This window comes from Desmodus rotundus, chromosome 12, assembly GCF_022682495.2.
Source record: "Desmodus rotundus isolate HL8 chromosome 12, HLdesRot8A.1, whole genome shotgun sequence".
In the NCBI taxonomy this organism is placed as follows: domain Eukaryota; kingdom Metazoa; phylum Chordata; class Mammalia; order Chiroptera; family Phyllostomidae; genus Desmodus; species Desmodus rotundus.
The window spans coordinates 52,952,657-52,973,577 of record NC_071398.1 but is presented as its reverse complement, the minus strand read 5'-3'; the positions used below and the strand labels follow the sequence as shown (position 1 = coordinate 52,973,577).

The following is a 20,921-nucleotide window of genomic DNA, read 5'->3' as shown; positions in this document are numbered from 1 at the left end:
TCCACCGATCTTTAGTGTACAGCTAGATAAACCCGGAACAAGCAGCAAGATCCCCGACCCCTTACGCCTTGTTGTGTTAGGGGGTCGGATTTCAGCGGCTGCTGTGCACCGGGAGCTGCGGCCTTCTCTACAGCACATCTCAATCATTCCTTCCTCCAATGGAAACGCTGCCTGCCGATTGTGGGAGGGCGTCCACTGGGGATTTTCTCGGGAACGACAGAACGCTCGGAGATTATGATGTTGCTTGTAGTTTAATTTTGGCGACTTTGCCTTCTGCTTTCCCTGGTTCTGTTCTGTGCTTGCCGAAAAAAATATATGTGGCACAAAAACATAAGAACAGGAAGGATGGAAGTTTTCTTCAAAAGAACCACTCATCTTGGTATCCTGTTTTTGAAATAACAACCATCTTCAGACCCATGTAAATGGTTAGTGTGAAACTCCTTGGGGGAGAGTAACCTTAAGATTTCACTTGGATCACCCACCCCCTCCGTTGAAAGGGGAAAAAGCCACAAAAAGGCCCCGCTGGGATTCGAACCCAGGATCTCCTGTTTACTAGACAGGCGCTTTAACCAGCTAAGCCACGGAGCCAGCACGCCGGCTCTCGTCCAAATCGATGAGGAAAGAGAAAGATCTTTGCTTTTGCTCGGCGTGCTGAGTTATTTTTCCTCTACGAGAGTCAGGAGCAACCCAGAAGCTTCCCCAGACTCCAAGGATGAACCTCCCCCTCGCCCCAACAGCCCCAAGAAACCGCGCAGCTGTAGGAAAACAGTCGCCTCGGCGCGGGCGGGGGGGACGTGGGAAGAGAGGACCAGCCACACGTACACGGAGACACGCCTTCGGGGCGTGTAACACAGTGACACCTGGACACTAGGACACTTCTAGCACCTAGAACTGGGCCGTGCAGGAAGCAAGCTCTATATCGTCTATTTCACGGTTTTTAATTAAAATTCCAGCCATTCCTTACCACAAGTCTTTGAGTAAATTTGGTTTCCGAATGCCTGCTTCTAGCTTATCCTGATAACCGATGCAGTTCCAGAGTTGCACCTTGAACATTCAAGCCTTGCCAATTAAAACCTAGTCTTGGAAAGAAATGATAGAGCGATCCCCTCTCCTCTGAAGCTACGGACGGAGAGACGCTTTCTTATCCTAAAATTTGTCCAAAGGACCTGTTGTTGATAAGGTATCACATTGAGAGCATTCACAAGAACTTCTACTTTGTTCTGGGGGCTTGTGTGAGGATTCGTAATTGTTCCCGATTTATTCTATGCTCTGTAACGTAAACCTGTCCTTGGGAATATAATTTGAACAATTGGCTTTAGTGAAACTTGGAACAGTTTACAACTTTGCGCCAGAGCTGTGAAAGTATCTTCCCTAATGAGGCCTGTAATTATGATTGCCTGTCTTGCTTGGTATCTGTTGTTAGGGTGATAATGCTGAAATCAACTGTACCGATATTTGACGGATTTCTCTGAAACACTATAAGGCACTTACTTTCGCCTATGTACATGAGTGGGGGCTGCAAGACTCTGCTAGATTTATTTTTGTTAAAATTTGTAAGTCAGTGACCTCAACACACAGTTGGATTGAGACGCCATGAAATAAGCACCTATTTCTTTAATATTATAAGATGAGCTATCATATCATCAATGTGCTTAGAGCCAGTATGGCTTTGAGCAAACTGTGGCAGACTATCAGAAAGACAGCAGAGCCTGCTGTATCTGGTTTGCGTTTTTTCCTTTGACTGTTAGCTGTCAAAATTGGCCCAGAAATTCTGGGAACTCAAAGTTGTTTAACAAGCCCGAGGCAAGTCTTGGGAGAAAGTTGAGACTTAGAACAATCACTTCCAGAAATCTGGGCAGGAACACTATCTTCTACTCAGTTCCAAGTGTGGCCATCAAGGACCACGGAAAGGCCCCTCGTGCTGGTTTTGTTCCACACACCTGAGATTGGAGAAGGTACCAATTGCTGAGTCACAGATGATTACAACAATGTAAAGATACGTGGGAGTGGCTGACAGTGCCATTTTCCCGTTTGCTTGGGAGAGAAACAAAAAATGGAGTAGTTCGTAAACTTGGATGGGAAAATATAATTTTGACTACTTAACAAGTAATCACTGAAATTTTGTGTTTTAGTCCATTACGAATATAGGCAACAAATCACAGCTGTATTTTAGCAGTTTTGACTTTATCACTCTTGGAAATCCCAAATATTTTCTTCCAAATTTGACAAGTCCCAACTTTCTTAAAATATCATTATGCTCATTACTGCTTTGAAATTTCAGTATTTATCAGACGTCCTGCTGATATATTCATTTAGTGTATTAATAAAGGAGCACAAATATTACTGTACCATAAATTTTTAATATTTTAAGAGCATATTTCAATATAGTTGGTTTCCTTTTGAAATTTTATGGATTTATCTTTTTATGTATAGTTAAAACTATTATTTCAGGATGGAGTCCATAACCACCAAACTGCCCTTCGGGACAGAACAAAACCTGGACAGATGACTCCTGTGCTGTGGTCCAGAGAAGAAACCATGACTAGGTCCACCTTAGTAGGAGCAGGAACATGTGTATTTTTCATAAGGACTGTGGCGACCTCACCAACCGAAGACAAATATTCTCTAATCTCAGTGTATTTGTTCTCAGTGTCAGGCAGGTTTACCCCCTCTGTTTAGTACCCCTCACGTGATTCACGGAGCTCATGGGGCATGGGGATAATGCTTCCTCCTCAGAAACGTGGAGAGGCTGAAGCGCACACACGAAAAACACGTCTGGGTTTCTGGGCAAGTAAACAAGTGAGCATTCATGTGCGTGCGAGCTGTTTTCCAAGGTGTCCTGTTCTGAGATGTAGGTCGCAGGCAGAGAGGGTGCTTAGCGCAGTCTTGCTTAGTAAGTTTTAAAAAATAACTTCTCTTAAGGACCCAAGAAGAGACAAGAAAGAAAGTCAGATCGTGCCACTCTACATTGGCTTTCAGTTTCCTAGAGCAGCAGCCAAAGTCCTTACAAAGGCCTGCGAGGCCCCGGTCCTGTCCCAGGGCTGCTGCCCCTGTCCACTCAGCACTGGCCCCTCACATTACTGGACTGGCCTAAGCTGGCTCCCACTTTCAGGCCAGGATTAACCCGGGCCCAGATGGCTCTGCTCCCCAATATCTGCATTTGTCTGTCGTCCACACCTTCCCTGCTGGGCTGGCTTTTCTATTTCTCCACGAAGTTTTGCTTCGTTTTTCTCCAAGCGCTCACCAGTGTTATTTTACTTATTGAACCGAAATATGGGTCAGATGATGCAGGACGGAGGGAGGTGATGCTGGGGTGAAGAGGGACTGGGCTGCCTCCTCTGCCGAGAAAGGAACCCCAGCCTAAACGATCGCAACCTGTAGCGAATTTTTATGAGTTTATTTGAGACGAACTGACATACAGGGAAGCAAGATCTCAAATGCTCTGGAGAATGACAGTTTTATAGCTTGTCTGCATTTGGAATAAGGGAGAGAAGGTGGGAGAAAACGAGGTGCAGGAGAGTTAACACGACCGTGTGGTCCCTGGAGGTTGGTTTCGCCTCCGACGCGCCTGAGGAAGAGGATTACTTCTGGCGTTTCAGAGGAGTGTAAACCTAGCGGAAGGACAATGGACAAAGTTTGCTTAAGGCGAAAAAATCCTTTTACTAAAGAGTCCTAGACCGGGTGTGACTCCCCACCACGACCTGCCCAGTTAGGGGCTTGTGTTCAGATCACCTCGTAAGGTTACTGTCGGTCACTGATTTGTTACTGAGCCCTTTTTCGTTCACAGGGTCCAGGGGCTGGTGTGAACAGGAGAAGGGGCGCAGGTCTTCCGGGGCCGCGGAGCCGGGAGGTGCGGAGACCCGGCTTTCAGCGGGGTGGCAGACCCGGCGGGGGAAAGGCACCGCCGTCTGGCCTCCGACGCAGACGCCCGCCGCCTGGTTTCTGATGAAGAAAACACGTCGCCAACGAGCCTCTGCGTGGGCCAGTGGCGCAATGGATAACGCGTCTGACTACGGATCAGAAGATTCCAGGTTCGACTCCTGGCTGGCTCGGTGGGCGCAATTGCATTTTACTCCCTCCTCTGCGGACCCGGGAGGAGCTCGCAGAGGAGAAAGGCACCGCAGTAGGCGCGGGCAGCCTCTGCTCTGCGTTCGGCGCGCCCGCAGCCACGCACCCCAGCGAAGGGCGGGTGGGGTGAAGGAACCTCAGCAAAAGGGGAAGCAATTAAGATGTGGAGATTCAGGCTGAGGGGTTCCGGCAATAATGAAGGACAAGTCGTAAAGATCAGAACCTCTCTTTTGTTCTCCCCTATGCGGTTATTTCCGGTGTAAGCGGTAGAATTGGGAGCGGTGGGGGGCGGTGGGGGGAGGGGTGGTTGATGCACGCAGGCGCACAAGGCGAATCTAGTGCACCAGGCAGGAGGGGCGAGTCCATTGGGGTAAAGTGTGAGATCTAGCGGCCAAGCTTGCAGTGTTTCCGTAGTGTAGTGGTTATCACGTTCGCCTCACACGCGAAAGGTCCCCGGTTCGAAACCGGGCGGAAACAGGAAGTGGCTTTTTACTTTCCCCATTACCGAATGAATTCCTTAAAAAACTATTTTGCTTGATTTTTTAAATTTCACCCCCTCATAAACACGTGCATCCTCTTCCTGTCTCGCACGCCCGGGACTGTGGAGCTGACGAGGGTGCGGAGTCGGGCGGTTGCGGGAGGGGAGACGCGGCCCGGGCCCCGGAAGCGCATCCCCAGCTCGCAGCCTTCCTGCCCGCGGATCTCGGGTCGTCCGCCCCGCGAGGGGACGGCCTGGACTCTCGGTGAGTGCGGGGCCTCCGGGCGCTTCCTGTCCCCGCGTTCCGCGTGGCCTGGGACGGCGGGGTCGGCGGCGCCACCGCAGCCCCAGCGGGGAGGTCGCGGCGGGCCGCGCCCTGGTTGGCCTTGACCTGTCGGGCACCCGGCCGGCGGCCACGTTAACAGGATCATCAAACGCGTTCCTGCGAAACAGGTCTCGTTATTGCACCTGTCGGGCTCAGGGCCGCGTTTCTAGACGCGGTATCTTCACTGCTTTTGTTTCTACCCCTATTTCTAAGGGTCAGAAGCATTCGCTCAGATCACGTTGCTCAGGTTCCCTCAGCGCCTGGCGTGACCGGGACATTGGTGATGTGTTTATGGCGATAAGGAAAGGGCACGCCTTCCCTAAAGACCTGTTTTCTGTTTTCTGTATGTAACCAGGCTGCTGGGCTCCGGGCTCCGTTGCCTTGCCGTCCTCACGCCTTAGACCCGTGTTTTTCGCCTCGCTGGGTCCCTTGTTAGCCAGAGAGTAAGCTGGGGCCTGCGCTCAGTTCCTGTTTGTCTAAGACAGCTTTGTTCGTAGCCTGGTCTACACCGCTCAGGAGGCAGGGGCCCGAGGGCCAGGCGGGGGACGGAGATTGTCCCCTCCGCCTTTCCCGAGTGTCAGAGCAGAGCGGTGCGTCAGCTGGGAAGGCGGGTGCACGTGGTGGCAGCTCGTTCCACGCTTGTGGCTCAGCGCACGTGAGACCCCGCCCTGTGCCACCTTCCCTGTGGTCCTCATCCCCTGCGTGGGAAGCCCCGTGAGCGCCCAGCGGCCGCCGACACAGAAGGAACCCAAGTCCAGCTTGCTGGCTAATGAGTTTAACAGGAGATTTAGTGCAGAAGCGCAGTCCCGAGCGGCGGGACGGAGGGGGTCTCCTCGCCCACCCGCAGGCCCGCGGTTTCGTGGATGAACCCCGGGTCTGTGCGCCCCGAGAGGAACGTGGTTGATCCGAAGGGCCCGCGCCGGGTATGAGTGGAGCTTCTCGGGGACACGTCCAGGCGCAGCTCCAGAGAGAGCTCCCGGGATTCTGTGACTACACAGCGCCCTCGTGAGCGCCCCAGTACACGGAGATTAGAGTCAGGGCAGAGTCGCTCGGGTTCCGAACACGCTCCCTAACACCCCAAATGGGAACTCAGAATGCGGACTTGCCTGACATTTCCTTTGAAAAGTAGGGAGCATGTATCCTCTTGCCCTCCTAATCATTCCGAGGCCTTCCTGGAAATAAAATGACCTTTTATCCAATGGCCCTTTTTCATTATTTGTGTATGTCTCCTACAGATACACAAATAATGTATCTATAGGGTCTCTGGAAAGTTAGCAGCCACCTGATCTCCTGATAAGTTCCCCAAAGGTTTCAAGGAACTAATCAGTTTTCAGATACTCAGATACAGCATCTAGCCAGTGGGCTCCTTGCCTTGAACTTATCTTTATTGTCATCTGTTGTGCTTTAATGATTGTGGCCCCCTGTTGAGAAGGGAATCTAACACAAAGAACACCGAACCAAGATATGTAAGCATATATGTGATATCTCTGCAATTCAGAGAGCATTTACATACCAGGAATGGATGGCAAACACGTTTGGAACAAGATGGAAGGAGAATGGTACACAGTGCTGTAAAACAAAAGCTCATTCTTTGGTTTGTGAATTGTGATAAAGAAGACACCTACTAAGAAGGGCCCCTGGCGGCAAACTGAGCTAAAATTTTAAGTAAAAGAAAGAAGGAAGGTAAAAGAGGAAAGGTGAGGAAAGGAAAAGGAAAGAACCTAGCAGCCATTTCTGCACAGGCATTTCTCACTTTTCCCATTGCTGAACAGCCTGCCTCTGGCTGCCGGCACGTGTTTCTTCCAGCTGAGCCAAATTTATAAAGGAGTTCCTAGAATCCTATTTCAACCACTAGGACTGAGGTTCCCCCATCCAATCAGCACCTCTATTCTGACCAAGAACAGTATCTTGAACCAATCAAAATGCAAAGAGTTAAAGTCTTCATTTGCATGAGACAGACCAGTCAGGAACCAGGAGTGGGGACTTCTGTGCTCACAAGCCAGCTCTCCTTCAGCGCGAAGAGTAGAGTTTCTGTTTCCGCTGAGGTTTGAATCTTGCTGAGCTGAGACACTACAGGGCGAGCAGACCGTGAACGAGCTGAGCTGAGCTGAGCAGGGAGCACAGTGAGGGAAGAGTAGGGAGGGCCCAGCGAATTCCACACAAGCTTTTCAGTGAGCTGTGCAACGTGAGAACAGAACTATTTCTCCTCAATCTTAACCCCTGTTCCCAGAGTTCCTCACAAGGCGACAAAGGAAATCGTGACGCACTCTAGGTACACCCAGCTTTGGTCCTTCCCTCTCCATACAAATCTCATCTCTCCCTCTACAAGAAGGAGGGAAAATGCAAATTTTCCAGTAGTTCTCGTTAAATTAAAAGTATGGGGGAGAAAAAATAAATAATTTGATGTTTTAGTACCTTTTGTAGTGGCTGCTTTTGTTGACCAAGGAACATAAAAATCAAATCTACCCTCTCTCAAAAAACACCATGTTTGCTCACTGTATCTAGGTGGTGAGGTCAGCAAACCCCTCTTGCAAAACACTCACACAGGCGCACACAACATTCTGGAGCAATTCAGAGATGAAATATTTTTCTTTCCAATTTGATGGGTGTAAAATATATCCTACCATTTTAGAATGCATTATCCCATTTTACTAATGATGTTTATTACTAATGAGCATATTTTTATGTACTAACTATTCCTGCTTCTTCTCAGAAGTGCTTAACACTTTGCCCATTGTTTTTAAATTCTTTTTCCTTTACTCGTGGATCTGTAGGAACTCTTTACATATTCTGGATTCTAATCCTTCATCAGGTATATGTGTAATGAATATCTTTGCTCAGCTTTTAACTTATTTTTTTACATTTTATGCTATCTTTTTGATATACACAAATTATTAATTTTTAAAATTATTTACTTATTTATTTTTATAGAGGGGGAGGGCAAAAGAGAGGGGGAGAAACATCAATTATGGTTGCCTCTCTGGGGCACCCCCTACTGGGGACCTGGCCCACAACCCAGGCATGTGCCCTGACTGGGAATTGAACTGGCAACTCATTGTTTCTCAGGCTGGCACTCAGTCCACTGAGCCAAACCAGACAGGGCCAAATGATTAATTTTAATATAGTCAAATGTGAATTTTGTCAGTCTTTCCCTTTATGGTTTACACTTTTTGTGTCTTGTTAAACTCTAGGAGCAGGGTAAGGGAGACAGAAGGACCTCCTGCACTAGCAGAGCCCTGCAGCCGCCATGCCCAAGAGAAAGGCAAAAGGAGACACCAAAGGTGACAAAAGGAAAGTGAAGGACGAGCCACAGAGAAGGTCGGCACGGCTGTGTGCTAAGCCTGCTCCTCCAAAACCAGAGCCCAGGCCTGAAAAGGCCCCTGCACAGAAGGGGGAGAAGCTGCCCAAAGGAAAAAAGGGAAAAGCAGATGGTGGCAAGGATGGTAACAACCCTGGGAAAACCCGAGATGCCGCCACATCCCAGTCACAGAGAGCAGAAAGCACCGGGGACAAGTGAAGCGGACGTTTCAAATAGTTCTGTACTTCTAATGACTCCACTGTTTGAAATGCTATTTTTAAAATCAGTTTTATTAAAATGTAGGGTTTATTTAAGTTACATTGTCAGCACACAAGACTCGCTGTCTCTTGTGGAAAGGGCAAATGCCACTAGTAGAGCATTTAGGAGCTGAATTGAAATGGGGCGGGGGTAGGATTTTCTATCCTTGTTTTTGAAGGTTATTCTTGATTCCCTGCACACGTCAGCCAATTTGGCTCAAAAGCCTGGCAGTTCGGGGAAGCCAGATGTCCCATCTTCTTTTCCGGTGCCATTGGCACGGACCTGGCTTCCTGAAACCAAGACCTGTGAAGTGGCCTTGGCACCCCTGAAGCCGGTGGTACGGGGTAGCATATCCAGGGTTTCTGGCGGGGACATCGAGATGGTGTTGCTCAAAAGATCCAAGATTTCTGTCTGTAGTTTGTGGATCATCCCACTGAGAATCCTGCAGATTTCAGGGGTTTTGTCTAGGTCATAGGTGACCTGTGAAAATCTGTTATGTGCCTCATACGAAATGTCTGTCCCTTCCAAAACGTTTCCTGTTCAAAACAGCAACAGAAGAGTTCCTTGACTTTTGAGGAGGGGATTTTGGAAGTTGTAAAATTTTATAGATTGTTACTCAGATTTTGCTGGAAGTAACTGTTTCTGTTTTTTTTAAGTATATGAAAAAGTCGGATACAAATTGGCAGTGGGAGGGGGATCATTTGCTACCCAAACTCACATTTCTTACAGCCTTGTAAATGTATAGTTTTGCTTTTCACATCTATCTTTCATCTTTCCTGAACTGATTTTTGTGAAACATACGAGAGAGAGGTTCAACATCGTGTTTTTTCCATATGGATGTGTTTGTCCCGGCACCATTTTTTGAAAAGTTTATCCACCCCTCACTGATCTGTAGCACTGGCTCTTCCATAAACCAGTTTCTGTGTGTGGGCGGGGTTGGGGGGGGTTGGTTCTATTCTGACTCATCAGGCAGGCACTTTGCCTAACCTGTGGCAGTGCTACACAGTCCTGGGTACTACAAGTTTAGAAATTGACCTTGATATCTCAGGTCAAATCCAGCTTCCACCCCCAACACCTCCACCAAAGTTTTCTTCCTCAGGAGTATTTGGCCATGCTTAGCTGGTGTGACAAGTTGTTAATCAAACCAAACAAAAAAGTGTTGGAATTTTATTGGGCTTGTACTGAATTTATAAATTGCAATGTTGAGTCTTTCGATGGATGAACCCATTTATTTAGGATCTTTAAATGTCTTTCAATAAAGTTTTGTAATTTTCTCCATAAGTGTCTTATTTTATTGATATTTCTTAGGGACTTTACATGTACTTTTTTATCCTATTTTATACAGTATATTTGTAGTTACTACATTTTCTGGTTTTAGCTAAAGTTGATTTTTGTATCCAGCAACCTGCCTGAATTCTCATCAATTCTTGAATTTGTGTCTTCTTGTGGGTGTTCTACATAGACCACTGCAGATTCTGTACATGTAAAAGACTTTTTTCTTCAGCACCTTATACCATTTTTCCTTTTTCTAATGCTAGACTTTGTCCAAGTACCCAGGGAGAGGGGAGGGGGTACAGCAAACCAAGTCTGTGCTTTCACCAAGCTCATATTCTAGTGGTGGGTGAGGTAGAAACACACACATTTATAGGACAGGGGGACTTAAGTAAAAAAAGTGTAAGTAGGTACTGCTTAAATAGGGTAGTTAGGTGGTATTTCCGCAGAGCACTTAGTGAAGTAGGGGAACAAGAGATGTGACTGAGGGGAAAGCATTCCAGCTGAGGGAATAGCAAATGCAGAGGTAGGTGGAACTAGTCGTGCTGAGGAAGAACTAGGAGGCACAAGTGGCTGAACTGGAGTGAGGGCAAGAGTGATAGTTCACATGATTGCAGAGATGAGCAGGGGCAGAAAACGGGTGCCTCTCCAGGCTATAATGTCTCTCTGAGGTGGGATGCCTTTAGAATTTTGCGCAGACAAGCGACGGTCTAAGGGGTGGGTGTGTGGCTGAGGCATTGGCTATAGGCTGTAAGCCGGCAAGAGTGAGAGGAGGAAGACCAGTCTGTCGGCTGTCACAACCGAATTGCTGGAAATCCTACTTCATTGCTCTGTATTACCATCCTTCTGCTCAACTATGCCCATCCCATTTTTTTCTATGAACAAACATTTATATGTGCTTTCTTGCCAAACAGATCAGGATTAAAAATAAGGATTCTCTATTCTCAAAGTCAAGTGATAGATACCACCACGTGGCCGTGTGCTTCCTGTTGTGGTAATGTGCAGCAGACCTAACTCGGAGGTCAGAGGTTGACGGGTTTTAGGGAGGGCTTCCGGAGGGCATTCTGACACAAAAACAGCAAAATGAAAACAAACAGAAGTTGGTCGAGCAAGGAATGGGGGAAAGGCTTCTTGTAAAAGTAATAACACTCGCAAGAATGTGAATATGCTGCACAGAAGATGTTTAATGAATTGTTAAGTCAGTAATTAAAATACACAACCAAGTTAGTTGTACACTACTCCTTGTGTTTGCCAAAGACTGTGTCTGCTCAATGATTTACATGCATGATTTTATTTCCATGACTATGAATTCAGTATTATTATCCCCCTTTCACTTCAAATGCATGTAGTAAAAATATTCTACAAGCTAAACAGTGGTAATTTCCAATGACGAAGAGTAGTAACGAAAGGACAAACTCCAGGAGGAAATTGGGCGTGGAATTCACAGCGTTGGTGCGTCTCCAGCAACAGGAGGTCAGAAGGACAGTTTCTGTACACTCCTGGAGCGGGAAAGAGCAACTTAGGAACGCTAAGTCAGCCTTTAAACATGCTCGCCCACTCTTCCGATCCATTAGGCACTTACATTTATTTCTGTAAAGTCACAAACTAGCATCCTAGTTCACAAACACCCTGAGAAACTGGGTGTCTGATTTGAACAGCCTGGAGATCCAGAGCTGTCGGTAATCAAATTCATTATCCTCAAAACGGAGGCCTTGGTCCTGGAAGGGTTGGGAAGAAGACGAGGGACACTTGTTCCCCCGTAGCCGCCTTCGTCTCTCTTCGTTCCGTTCTCAACTGTGCTCACAGCAATCCCGCAAAACAGACAGCATTCCTCTCCAACACGCTCCAAGGGTTGCCCGGCCTGGTCACAAAGAGACTTACGGAAGCTTACCGGAGGTGTTGGAGGACACGCCGCACCGCGCGGATGCACTTCCGGTCCCCTCTAGGCCGTTCGGAGGGCCGCCTTCTCGCTGACCCGCGCGCCCGCGGGCCTGGATTGCGCGCCGATTCCCAGGCGGCTGGGAGGCTGCGAGCGTGAAGTTCCCTCCTTGGGTTGCCCCTCCCGCCCCTCCCGCCACTGGCACACCAGGCTTGGGCTTCGGTGCCGGGCTCTAACCCCACATCCGTTGTAGAGAAATTCGGGCGGAAGGGAACTGCCAGCAACCAGGAGGTCGCGTCGGGGCGAGGCATGGAGCCCTTCGCTAGATTATAGTTTTAAAAAGCAACAAAAATCAAGACATAGGTAACAAAAAAAACCAATTATACTACGAAATAGTGTAATTTGCAATATAGTCATATGTGTGCATCTTCATTAGTGTAATGCATTAAAAATTCAACATCAAGACCGTTCTTTGGACATCCGTCTTTTAAAAATAGTTAAGTAGGAGATAATTTGTAACAATTATCTGTGTTGTAACATGATAATATCTGCGATTTTTCTGTGTGACAAAGCCACAAGTACTACTCTTCTGACTGTAACTTGTTGCTTACATTTAGGCATGAAGGATATGCTAAATTTCAGTTAGAGGTTAGAGATTTTTAAAATGTAATTTTTAAATCTCTTCTCATCTAAATTAACCGGTCCCCAAGTTCATCTCTGCAAAAATGCTTAACACGGTGCCCGTCACATAGAAAGCCCCTCCTCCACAATGTAGATATTAGTAATTTTATTATTACTTTGTTTGCCCCTGCTGAAATTTCTTTTAGGCGACATGATGGAGTCGATTACATGAAGTGCTGAGTTGGAACAAAGATAAATTGAGTTCAGTCCGTCAATTCAGGTATGTTAACCTAAAAGTAAAAGGCCAAAGTGAGAGTCAACAAGGATTCATTTGAGATCAATAAGAATCGCTATTTTGGACGAACCGGTTCAGGCAGAAGCCCAAATAATGTTCTCGTTAGGAGACAAAGGCAAGGGGTATGCGTGAGAAAGGGAAGGGGAACAATTACTGATATATCCATAGAAGGAAGGCGTTGCTAATGGTGCAGATAAGCTAGCTTAGGAATATTTATTCCAAACAGGGCTTTTAATTTTCAGTGCAGTAATCGTTAGTCCAGTAGTCATTGTATCTGCTTTCTTGTCATCTTTGCAAACAGTTCTTTGGGGCCCAATGTTGATTTGGACCCAGACCAAAGCATATTTTGTCCTGTTTTAACGTCCAAAGGTTTGAGACATAAGATGTACAAGGTAGTTGCAAAATGACTCCATTTTGAAGTGACTCCGTTTGTGTTATTTTTACATTCTCCCCCACTTTTGAGTAAGATTTTTCCTCGAAGGCCCCACTGATCAATTATTGGAAAGCAGCACTCATCAGTTATTAAAGCAGCATTAGTTCTCCATTGGTAGGTGGCCCATTTTGGGCATGTCATGTCATTGTAGGTCTCTTGTCACCAGGAAGGCTCATTCATGGTGGGTCATGTCCCATGTAGGAGGGAAAATGGGTTTTTAGGAGCCTGAGCCCATGTTTGAGCAACGAGAGCGCCAGAACAGAGGAAGGCTTTACTGTCACGTTTCTTTATGGGCAGGAATGCATTTTTCTCTATTTTCTTTCTTTTCTTTTTCTTTTTTTTGTCTTTTCTTTTGTGTTCTTTTGTTTGCTTATTTCGTCCGTAGTTTCTGGAAGTTTCTCATATGGAGCCTCATAGACCTTAGTGATTACCTCAGAAATGTTGAGTAACCATTAACGGAGGTGTGTCTTTCTAACACTGAGTTGTGCAAAACAAGCAAAATTTTCTGTAATAGTAAAATGCTAAGTACAACTTGAAAAATAGATTTGAACTAGAAGGCAATATTTGAGGGCAGTCAATTGAAGATTTATCTTTACAGTTAGAATTAAGGAGGAAAAGAAAACTATTGCAGCAAGTATTTGGCCTCTCATGTTATCTGTGAGATAGGAAGGAATTAAAGCAAGAATAAAAAAGAAGAATGAATGTACAGATTATACAGGCCTGCTCCAGAATCTTGGGTTAGCTGTCCACCACAGATATCATCTCCTTTATTTCTTAGTAATTTTAATTTCAACCCCCCTGTTGGCTGATTGGTCCAGTTAGGAGATGTTCTTTTTTTTTCTATAGGTTTAGTGCTCATTTGCCGATTTTTAACAGCAAGGAAAAAAAATCTATTTTTTCTGTTATCTTCTGGATGCTTTAGGATGAAGTTTCTGCCTTGAACAATTACCAGGTGAAGTCAAGGGCTGCCAAGCAAGGCAGGGAAAATGTCAGTGCCCGGGGAACTAGGTGACTTGAGTCTTTGGGTCACTCCAGGTCAGGGGACTCGGGTTTAGGAGAAGGAATGGAGCAGGCAGGTTACTTAGCACAGCACCCATCGCCCAGTTCACCTTCATGGTTCCCCTACAGTCGGATATTTTCCAAGGAGGAGGACCTGAAATCAACGTAATGGCGGGCAGAACCAAGAATTTTAAAAAATCAGAATCTGAAATAGCAGAATGCAGAGCACGTAGAAGAGTGATTGCCAATTAAGCAACCTTTGGTCCTGTAACCTGTGTATTTCTGGGTACAGAAGTAAACTAAACTTCAAACTGGTCCTGGCCAAAGAAGTCTGGAAGCCACCAGGTGTTCTGAGTGCCGGCCCCACTACAGGCGTGCAGTTTACCCGGGCATCCGCAAGGCTGAGAGAAACAGGCGATTAGAAACGAGCACACTAATGAGGTGGTGAGGGAGCAGTTTCACGCTTTCGTTGCTTTTTAAAAACAGTCTGACCTGTGATAAACGGTAACTACTGTTACTAAAACTTTTACTAATGCTGTAGATGAAATATTTCATACGCTGTGGCTTCCAAGCACCTTACTATTTTTTTCTTTCTATATTATGAAAGCAAAACGGAAGCGCCCGAACAGGGACTTGAACCCTGGACCCTCAGATTAAAAGTCTGATGCTCTACCGACTGAGCTATCCGGGCCCGTACAAAAGCTCTTGCTCATATCAACTATATTTAAGTTAATACGAAATGGAAGGAGCAAGTCACTTTAGGTTTTCCTGGGATTTTTGTTCAAAGCTAGTCATTCAGAAAATGCTTGTTAGTACTAATAAGCATAGAAACTCAACCACAACGAGAGTTTTCTTTAAGACCGATGTCAATCCTATCACATTGATGATAATGTCGCCCAAATTCTATAGGCTATAGTATATGTACAGATCCTGTATATAGTATATATAAACACATACTGGACTGCATAGAATTCAGTGCGGTCAAGAACGCTGGCCTTCAGTTCCTAAGATTTCCGGAGAAATAGCTCAAACATTCCACACTTGGGCCCCAGCAGAGCACTTTCAAAAGGAAGCCAATCCGATGCTGTGCGTTAACGGCTTAATTAAATCACCTTTTTCCGCAGCACTTTGGACAGCTAATGAGGGACAGAGGAAACAGTTTTATTTTGTGCTGGGCTTTAGCTGCCTTTGGAGAAAAGAAAAAAGAAAAGAAGTAAGCTTTTAAGGGAGAGCTCCACTCTCTTTTTCTCGGGTGGGTTTCCAGCATCTAGCTCTATCCCTGTATTTCTAGGTTCAGCACTGACAAGGGTCCGATGGCTGCAAGGCTTCCTCCACTTGGAATTCCGATAAATGTCCCATGAACCATTTCAAGGTGTTTTCTGACTAAATAAAAGAGAGTTTGACTTTAACATTCAGAGAATATTAGAATTGTGGAAGGGAAAAGTCGGATTTAAAAAGTAGGGGAGAACATCAAAACGCCTGCTTGCAAGGTGGGGGATGTAGCTCAGTGGTAGAGCGCATGCTTCGCATGTATGAGGCCCCGGGTTCGATCCCCGGCATCTCCAGACTTTTTTTTTTATAACTACATTTTAAAAATGCCTAATCGTTTCGCGCTGTATGCTCCTTTTCATTAATCTGGTACAGTGTTTTATTAGCGTCTCTTTATAGAACTCTTTATGTAGAGAAGGAAATTGTATTGCTTTAAAGTATTTTGGGATATCTTTACTTGATACAAAATTGAAAGAGAAAATATAGAGGCCGAAGAGGGGCAACCTGGAGAGTTGCCCAGGATTCATTAAATTAACGGCCATCTTGTGTGTGTCTGGCTGGCCTTTAGGACAGAAATAATCTTATCTTGAGAGCTCAGAAAAAGAAGGAATCCTATTGTTATCTTCTGGCTGCTGCGTCGCAGCACGAAAACACAGGCCCAACAAGGGAAAAAGGAGAAGCCCAACTTGGTGTGGTCGAGTTCAGCTGCCGGGACTCACCACAATGATGGCAGCTAAAAAGGAAAGTCAAGAGTAAGATTTCCTTCTACTAAAGTTTTGACAAGTACCTTCCTAAGCGGCCGGTTAGCTCAGTTGGTTAGAGCGTGGTGCTAATAACGCCAAGGTCGCGGGTTCGATCCCCGTACGGGCCAGTCACTCTTTTTATTTCCTTTTTACACCACCACGCACCTTCCAAGACAGCCCAGACCGCGGGCCTGCGCTGGCACAGCGCTCACAGCGTTCGCTCCGCATCAGCAGAGAAGCAGCAGGTTACCTTAGCAGTTACTAAATCCATCAGGAGGAAAAAGAAGGTCGCCAGGTTAGTGGCCAAACTCTTCCCTCGAAATTCTACTACACAGATAACTCTTGAGCGAGTGGAACGAGGGCCCGTGCGACCAGGCTGGACTCAGGATCTCCAATCCTAGTGAAGGGTTTCCATCGGGGTTATCATCAGACTTACCCCACCTTGAGTCTTTTTCCAGGATCTACCTGGCCCTTTGTCATCGACCTGTCCCTCTGTTCTGTCATTTCATGATGTGACGCCTGTCGAGTCAGCCTCATTTTCCACCAAAACAGTTTCAGCTCCCTAATTATGTATCTATCTTCTTGTTCCTCGTGCAGCCCATATCCTTCATTAAACATTACCTCACAACTTCGTATCCTGCTGAGTGAACTTTACCTGTTTTTACTGTTTTCCGTGGGAAATGCTGAGACCGAGTCAGGAGCTCCACGTGGATTTGGGAATGCAAACGAGGCCTGGTTAGCCTGGCACTTACAGCTTCGGGGGCCTTAGGGGGCTTGTCAAAATGCAGCCTCTGGGGCCTCGCTTCAGAGAAAGGGCCAAGGTTTCTGCTTTTCTAACGCCAAGGTTCTTTCTTACAAAGGATGGGTCAACGACTTCTGAGAAATAAGACTTTATACAGTCTTTAGAAGATTGGGTAGGGGGAAAATACGGGGAAGGTCTGAGAGCAGCGTTACTCTGGTTTTCAAAATAGGAAAAAGAGGAGCGAGGGCCGGGGAGAAAAAGGAAATATCAGTCATAATTACACATTTACAAATGAAATGCAAAAAAATCAGAATTTACTATATATTTAATGTATTCAAGAAACGGAACATCGTGGGGCTCGTTGGTCTAGGGGTATGATTCTCGCTTAGGGTGCGAGAGGTCCCGGGTTCAAATCCCGGACGAGCCCACTTTTTTGTTGCTTACTGGACATTTGTAACCGCGTCACCCGCAGCAGACCTGGAACAGCTACTTTCCGATGAAATTAAACTCCTAGAACTCCACGTAGAAATTTGCAGGCTGGGCTCGACCTGCGCTTGATCCCAGTAAGTCACTTGGTAACTTCTAACAAAAGGGACAAGTACTTTCGTATTTAGGCTTGTATTCAATTTTCCATCAGCTGCAAAGTAACTCTTGCAAAGGCAAATGTTTCTTCTTCCTGAAGGTCCACCTCCACGTTTGTGATCATATAAAATGTATAGGAAGACGATGGCCACATCTCAGGTGGCTGTTATCCATAATTCCCTCACCACAACAGACACCTGGATTTAAGTGGAAAACTCCAACACTGATCTATAGAGTTGGGATGTTGGAAATCTTTGCATAAGTGATTTACTCGTGAGTATAGCGTTGAGTATTTCCCGTAGTTCAGGAGACGGGATTCTGCATCCTTACTGAGAAGTGTCAGATTTGTTGAGCATCCATTATATTCAATAAAAGTTTGCGGTCAGTGGTAAATAAAAAATACGAAAATCACTGGATTCTATATATTTCAGTGGTTATCAAGTATTTTATATTAAAATAAAATTGCAACCTCCCCCACCCTTTTCTCTGTGTGTATCAGCCTAGCCTGTGAAGGACAATAAAGAAGCAAAAGGAGCCTGGAAAGGAGGGCGAAAACCACAGAGATTTTCTGCAGGGCCATGTCTGTCTACACAGGGTGGCTGGAGGGGTGAAAGTTGACAGGCGACGGACACAGGAGAGGGGGGCCTCAGTGGGTTGCAGAGACAGCCTGGGGCTGTGACTGGGCTCCAGGACCTGGGGCCTCCCACACTCTGTGCGCAACCAAGTAGGCAACCAGGTTGGAGCGCCGGGAATGCCAGAGCTGGGGTCACTGTGGTGTTTGTGGTCTGTCACACTACAGGTTGGTGAGAACGGGGCAAAGAGAGAAGATGTAATCAAAGTGGGTGTAATGTACGCTAATAGTGTCACAGAATGTTTATATTCTTTGAATTTCATGTTATTTTGCCTATAAGCAAGAACAGAGGAACTGCTAAAGGAATTTTGATGTTGTTAGAGTACATAGGCCACCCCCTTCCTGGGTGCCCGGCTAGCTCAGTCGGTAGAGCATGAGACTCTTAATCTCAGGGTCGTGGGTTCGAGCCCCACGTTGGGCGAGTTATTTTTAATCTGCTTCCAATGCTTTTCTACTTGATCTGTATACACCCATTAGCTCCAAAAAGGGCCTGTCACTTCAGGCCTCACTGTAACTCCTGTGTCCTCATCGCCCCCTGGCGGGAATGCATCTCTTGGGATTATTACTTGTGTTCATACTGGGTCTGTAGCAGGGAGTTTACTCTTTATAGTTGAAGCTCCTCGGATGATTCTCAAGCACTATGCCAATCAAAAAAGTCTAGAATGCAGAAGGAAGGTGCAGAGATGTTGGGAAAGGTAGAGACTGAAGGTGGACAAAACGACCCAAAGGGAACAGTTTGATGGGCAGGGGCCCAGAGGCAGCAAAGTCCATGGAGACTCAAATTTTCTATGGTCACTGCCTCCTACGCCCTTTCAATGCCTAATCACTCACACCCAGGGAGCACAATGGACCCAACAAAAATGTTTCCAACCTCTCTGCCCTTCCTATGGCAAGGAAAAGAACCAACCAAGCCACTACAGGTTTCAATTGCCTACAAAATAAAATCGAAAGTTTTAAGCCTGTGTTTCAAAATCCAGACTGCATTTCTACCCCAACTCCTCTGAACTTTCTACCCTGTAGAAAATACTGCCCTGCCCAGCCACCGATGATTGTTCGCTTTGCACCCACCATGTACCCTTTTTGTTCACACAAATCCATGCTGGTTGTAGAGCAGACCATTTCAGCCCTGTGCTTCGCCAATATTATCCCAGATAGGGGCAGATTTTGCTGTTAATAGAGTGACTTGAAAATCAGCCCTTTGGCCAAATTGACCAAGGCTTTTTGAGATTTCCCCACCCCTCTGCAAAAATCCTACTGTGCATGTGTTCTTTTTTATTCCTTTGAAGCTTTTGTAGGTTCATTGGTATGTGTTTCATCAAAACGCCCACGACAATGAATAGGAAAGGCAGACATGTATACCTCTCCATTGATAAAGCCCAATTAAACACACACTAATGTTCTTTCAGGCCTCAGGACAATTCAAAAGAAACGCTTGAGTTTGGGTATCCAGGGTCTGGCTGTATATGTGAATCACCTGAGGAGTTTCTCGAATTTCAGATTCCTGGGCTCAATCTCAGACATAGTCAACCTGAATCTCTGATGGTTTAGAAACCATTGCTTTTTGCTGAGGCTGCTGATCCAGTTTAACATGGTGGATATGCAATGTGGCTGTCTATTCAGGCTAGAATTCCCCAGGAAGTCTACGGGAAACACTATTCTTATGGCCCTGTCGGCAAAAGGTCGGTGCCACCAGTTCAATGTCAATAGGAGTCCCCAATCTGGGTTTCGGTGAAGGGAAAAACTTAATGCAATCAAGAGGCTGCATTGGAGCTCAGTCGTTACATTACTGAAGACATTATAACCAGTAATGGAGAACTTTGTGTTGAATTGTGTTCTGGTTCCAAAATCAATACAATACATCATATTCGTGGGATAATTGGAGAAATTGGACCATGAGCTGATTATTAGATACGGTGGAATTATTGATACTTTTCTTAGGTGTGATAATGATGGGATATGTAGAATGCCTTCACACATAGGTATGCACGCTGAACTGTCTAAAGATGAAAGTCGTGATATATGCAACTTATTTTCAAATGTTACAGCACAAGAAATGCGAACGCGCACGAAAAAGCGAAAGGGGGAGAGTAAGGAGAGTGGCAAGAAGCAGGGACTTCTGTGCATGGTGCCGATTTCCTTTTTGCAAACCAGCGGGTGCTCCCCTTTTCTCCTTGGTCCACGGTAGTGAGTCTTTGAGGGACAGGGCCGACTTGTCCAAGACGCGGAAGCGTGAAGCCAAGGGCATCTGGGGCTGCGAGCACAGAGTTGGCACTCGCGGATTGATAGGTAGTGGCGTGCTTCCTTCGATAGCTCAGTTGGTAGAGCGGAGGACTGTAGTGGTGTTCCCCGGACATCCTTAGGTCGCTGGTTCGAATCCGGCTCGAAGGAACTAGCATTTTTAAGTCCTTTTTCATCCCTGATCCATCTTAGTTCTTTAAGTCTTGAATGGGCATTTCTTTAAGACTATCCTTATTGTGCAACGAATCAATATTTTTACATCATTATTCTCCACCATTATTCACTGTAACCAAGACTAATACCTTCATACTTCAGCCCCTCGGCTCACGCGCCCCCTGCTGGTCCTGTAGTCCTGAGTCTCGGGAAGGATTTTTCCAGGTGACGTCCACTGCCCCGAGGGCAGAGAGAAACTCGGGCACTGCGCCCCCCCTGCTCCCTTTAATTAAGTAACGGCGATTCTCAACCCTGGGTGAGAACGGTTGGTGAGAATCAAAATCTCCTGCGGAGATTTTACAAAGCGCTTCTGCTCCGGCCACTTTGCAGCTGGGCCCCCGCATTAGTAGTTTCAAAAAGCTCCCAGGTGATTTTAACGTGCTGAAAGATTTCAGAACCACTGCTACGAAAGAAACAATCATTTTTGGATAAAAAATAGAAAAATGCGTACGATTTTCTACTCGCTTTAGAGATTACAAAGTAGAGATCTCTCCTAACAATAGAAAAAGACTTGTAATTTTGTGCCAATTTCATTTCTCCCCTGCCTCAAAAATGTGATCCTGAATACTTATTGAAG

At 46.1% G+C, this 20,921-nt stretch overlaps 1 protein-coding gene, 1 long non-coding RNA gene and 9 other non-coding genes across 12 annotated transcripts; 8 read left to right on the top strand and 3 right to left on the bottom strand.

Moving 5' to 3' along the window:
• Positions 1–514: 514 nt before the first annotated feature.
• On the bottom strand, positions 515–588 carry TRNAT-AGU (transfer RNA threonine (anticodon AGU)). The gene has a single exon. It is a non-coding gene; the product is annotated as a tRNA-Thr (tRNA).
• Positions 589–3,979: 3,391 nt separating this feature from the next.
• On the top strand, positions 3,980–4,052 carry TRNAR-ACG (transfer RNA arginine (anticodon ACG)). Its single transcript has one exon. It is a non-coding gene; the product is annotated as a tRNA-Arg (tRNA).
• A 420-nt stretch (positions 4,053–4,472) lies between these two features.
• Positions 4,473–4,545, top strand: TRNAV-CAC (transfer RNA valine (anticodon CAC)). Its single transcript has one exon. It is a non-coding gene; the product is annotated as a tRNA-Val (tRNA).
• A 7-nt stretch (positions 4,546–4,552) lies between these two features.
• On the top strand, positions 4,553–9,698 carry HMGN4 (high mobility group nucleosomal binding domain 4). 2 transcript variants are annotated; one of them, XM_024570268.4, is made up of 2 exons: positions 4,553–4,811; positions 8,063–9,698. In XM_024570268.4, exon 2 carries the CDS (start codon positions 8,119–8,121, stop codon positions 8,386–8,388), a length of 270 nt encoding a protein of 89 aa, XP_024426036.1. In that variant the 5' UTR covers positions 4,553–4,811; positions 8,063–8,118; the 3' UTR covers positions 8,389–9,698. The 2 variants fall into 2 exon arrangements, with proteins under 2 accessions (XP_024426036.1, XP_053771675.1); XM_053915700.1 differs by lacking the exon at positions 4,553–4,811 and adding an exon at positions 4,876–4,999.
• A 1,161-nt stretch (positions 9,699–10,859) lies between these two features.
• LOC123480764 (uncharacterized) lies at positions 10,860–11,556 on the bottom strand. The gene is made up of 2 exons (XR_006656872.2): positions 11,282–11,556; positions 10,860–11,198 (listed from the first exon to the last, which is right to left on the bottom strand). It is a non-coding gene; the product is annotated as an uncharacterized lncRNA (long non-coding RNA).
• A 2,988-nt stretch (positions 11,557–14,544) lies between these two features.
• Positions 14,545–14,617, bottom strand: TRNAK-UUU (transfer RNA lysine (anticodon UUU)). The gene has a single exon. It is a non-coding gene; the product is annotated as a tRNA-Lys (tRNA).
• An 802-nt stretch (positions 14,618–15,419) lies between these two features.
• TRNAA-CGC (transfer RNA alanine (anticodon CGC)) lies at positions 15,420–15,491 on the top strand. Its single transcript has one exon. It is a non-coding gene; the product is annotated as a tRNA-Ala (tRNA).
• Positions 15,492–15,992: 501 nt separating this feature from the next.
• Positions 15,993–16,066, top strand: TRNAI-AAU (transfer RNA isoleucine (anticodon AAU)). Its single transcript has one exon. It is a non-coding gene; the product is annotated as a tRNA-Ile (tRNA).
• Positions 16,067–17,035: 969 nt separating this feature from the next.
• On the top strand, positions 17,036–17,107 carry TRNAP-AGG (transfer RNA proline (anticodon AGG)). The gene has a single exon. It is a non-coding gene; the product is annotated as a tRNA-Pro (tRNA).
• Positions 17,108–18,241: 1,134 nt separating this feature from the next.
• On the top strand, positions 18,242–18,314 carry TRNAK-CUU (transfer RNA lysine (anticodon CUU)). The gene has a single exon. It is a non-coding gene; the product is annotated as a tRNA-Lys (tRNA).
• Positions 18,315–20,193: 1,879 nt separating this feature from the next.
• On the top strand, positions 20,194–20,281 carry TRNAY-GUA (transfer RNA tyrosine (anticodon GUA)). The gene is given in 2 exon segments: positions 20,194–20,230; positions 20,246–20,281. It is a non-coding gene; the product is annotated as a tRNA-Tyr (tRNA).
• Positions 20,282–20,921: the final 640 nt, after the last annotated feature.

What these genes read in the sequence shown, in the direction of transcription:
- HMGN4 (XM_024570268.4), top strand. Translation starts at nt 8,119, where the DNA reads ATGCCCAAGAGAAAGGCAAAAGGAGACACCAAAGGTGACAAAAGGAAA.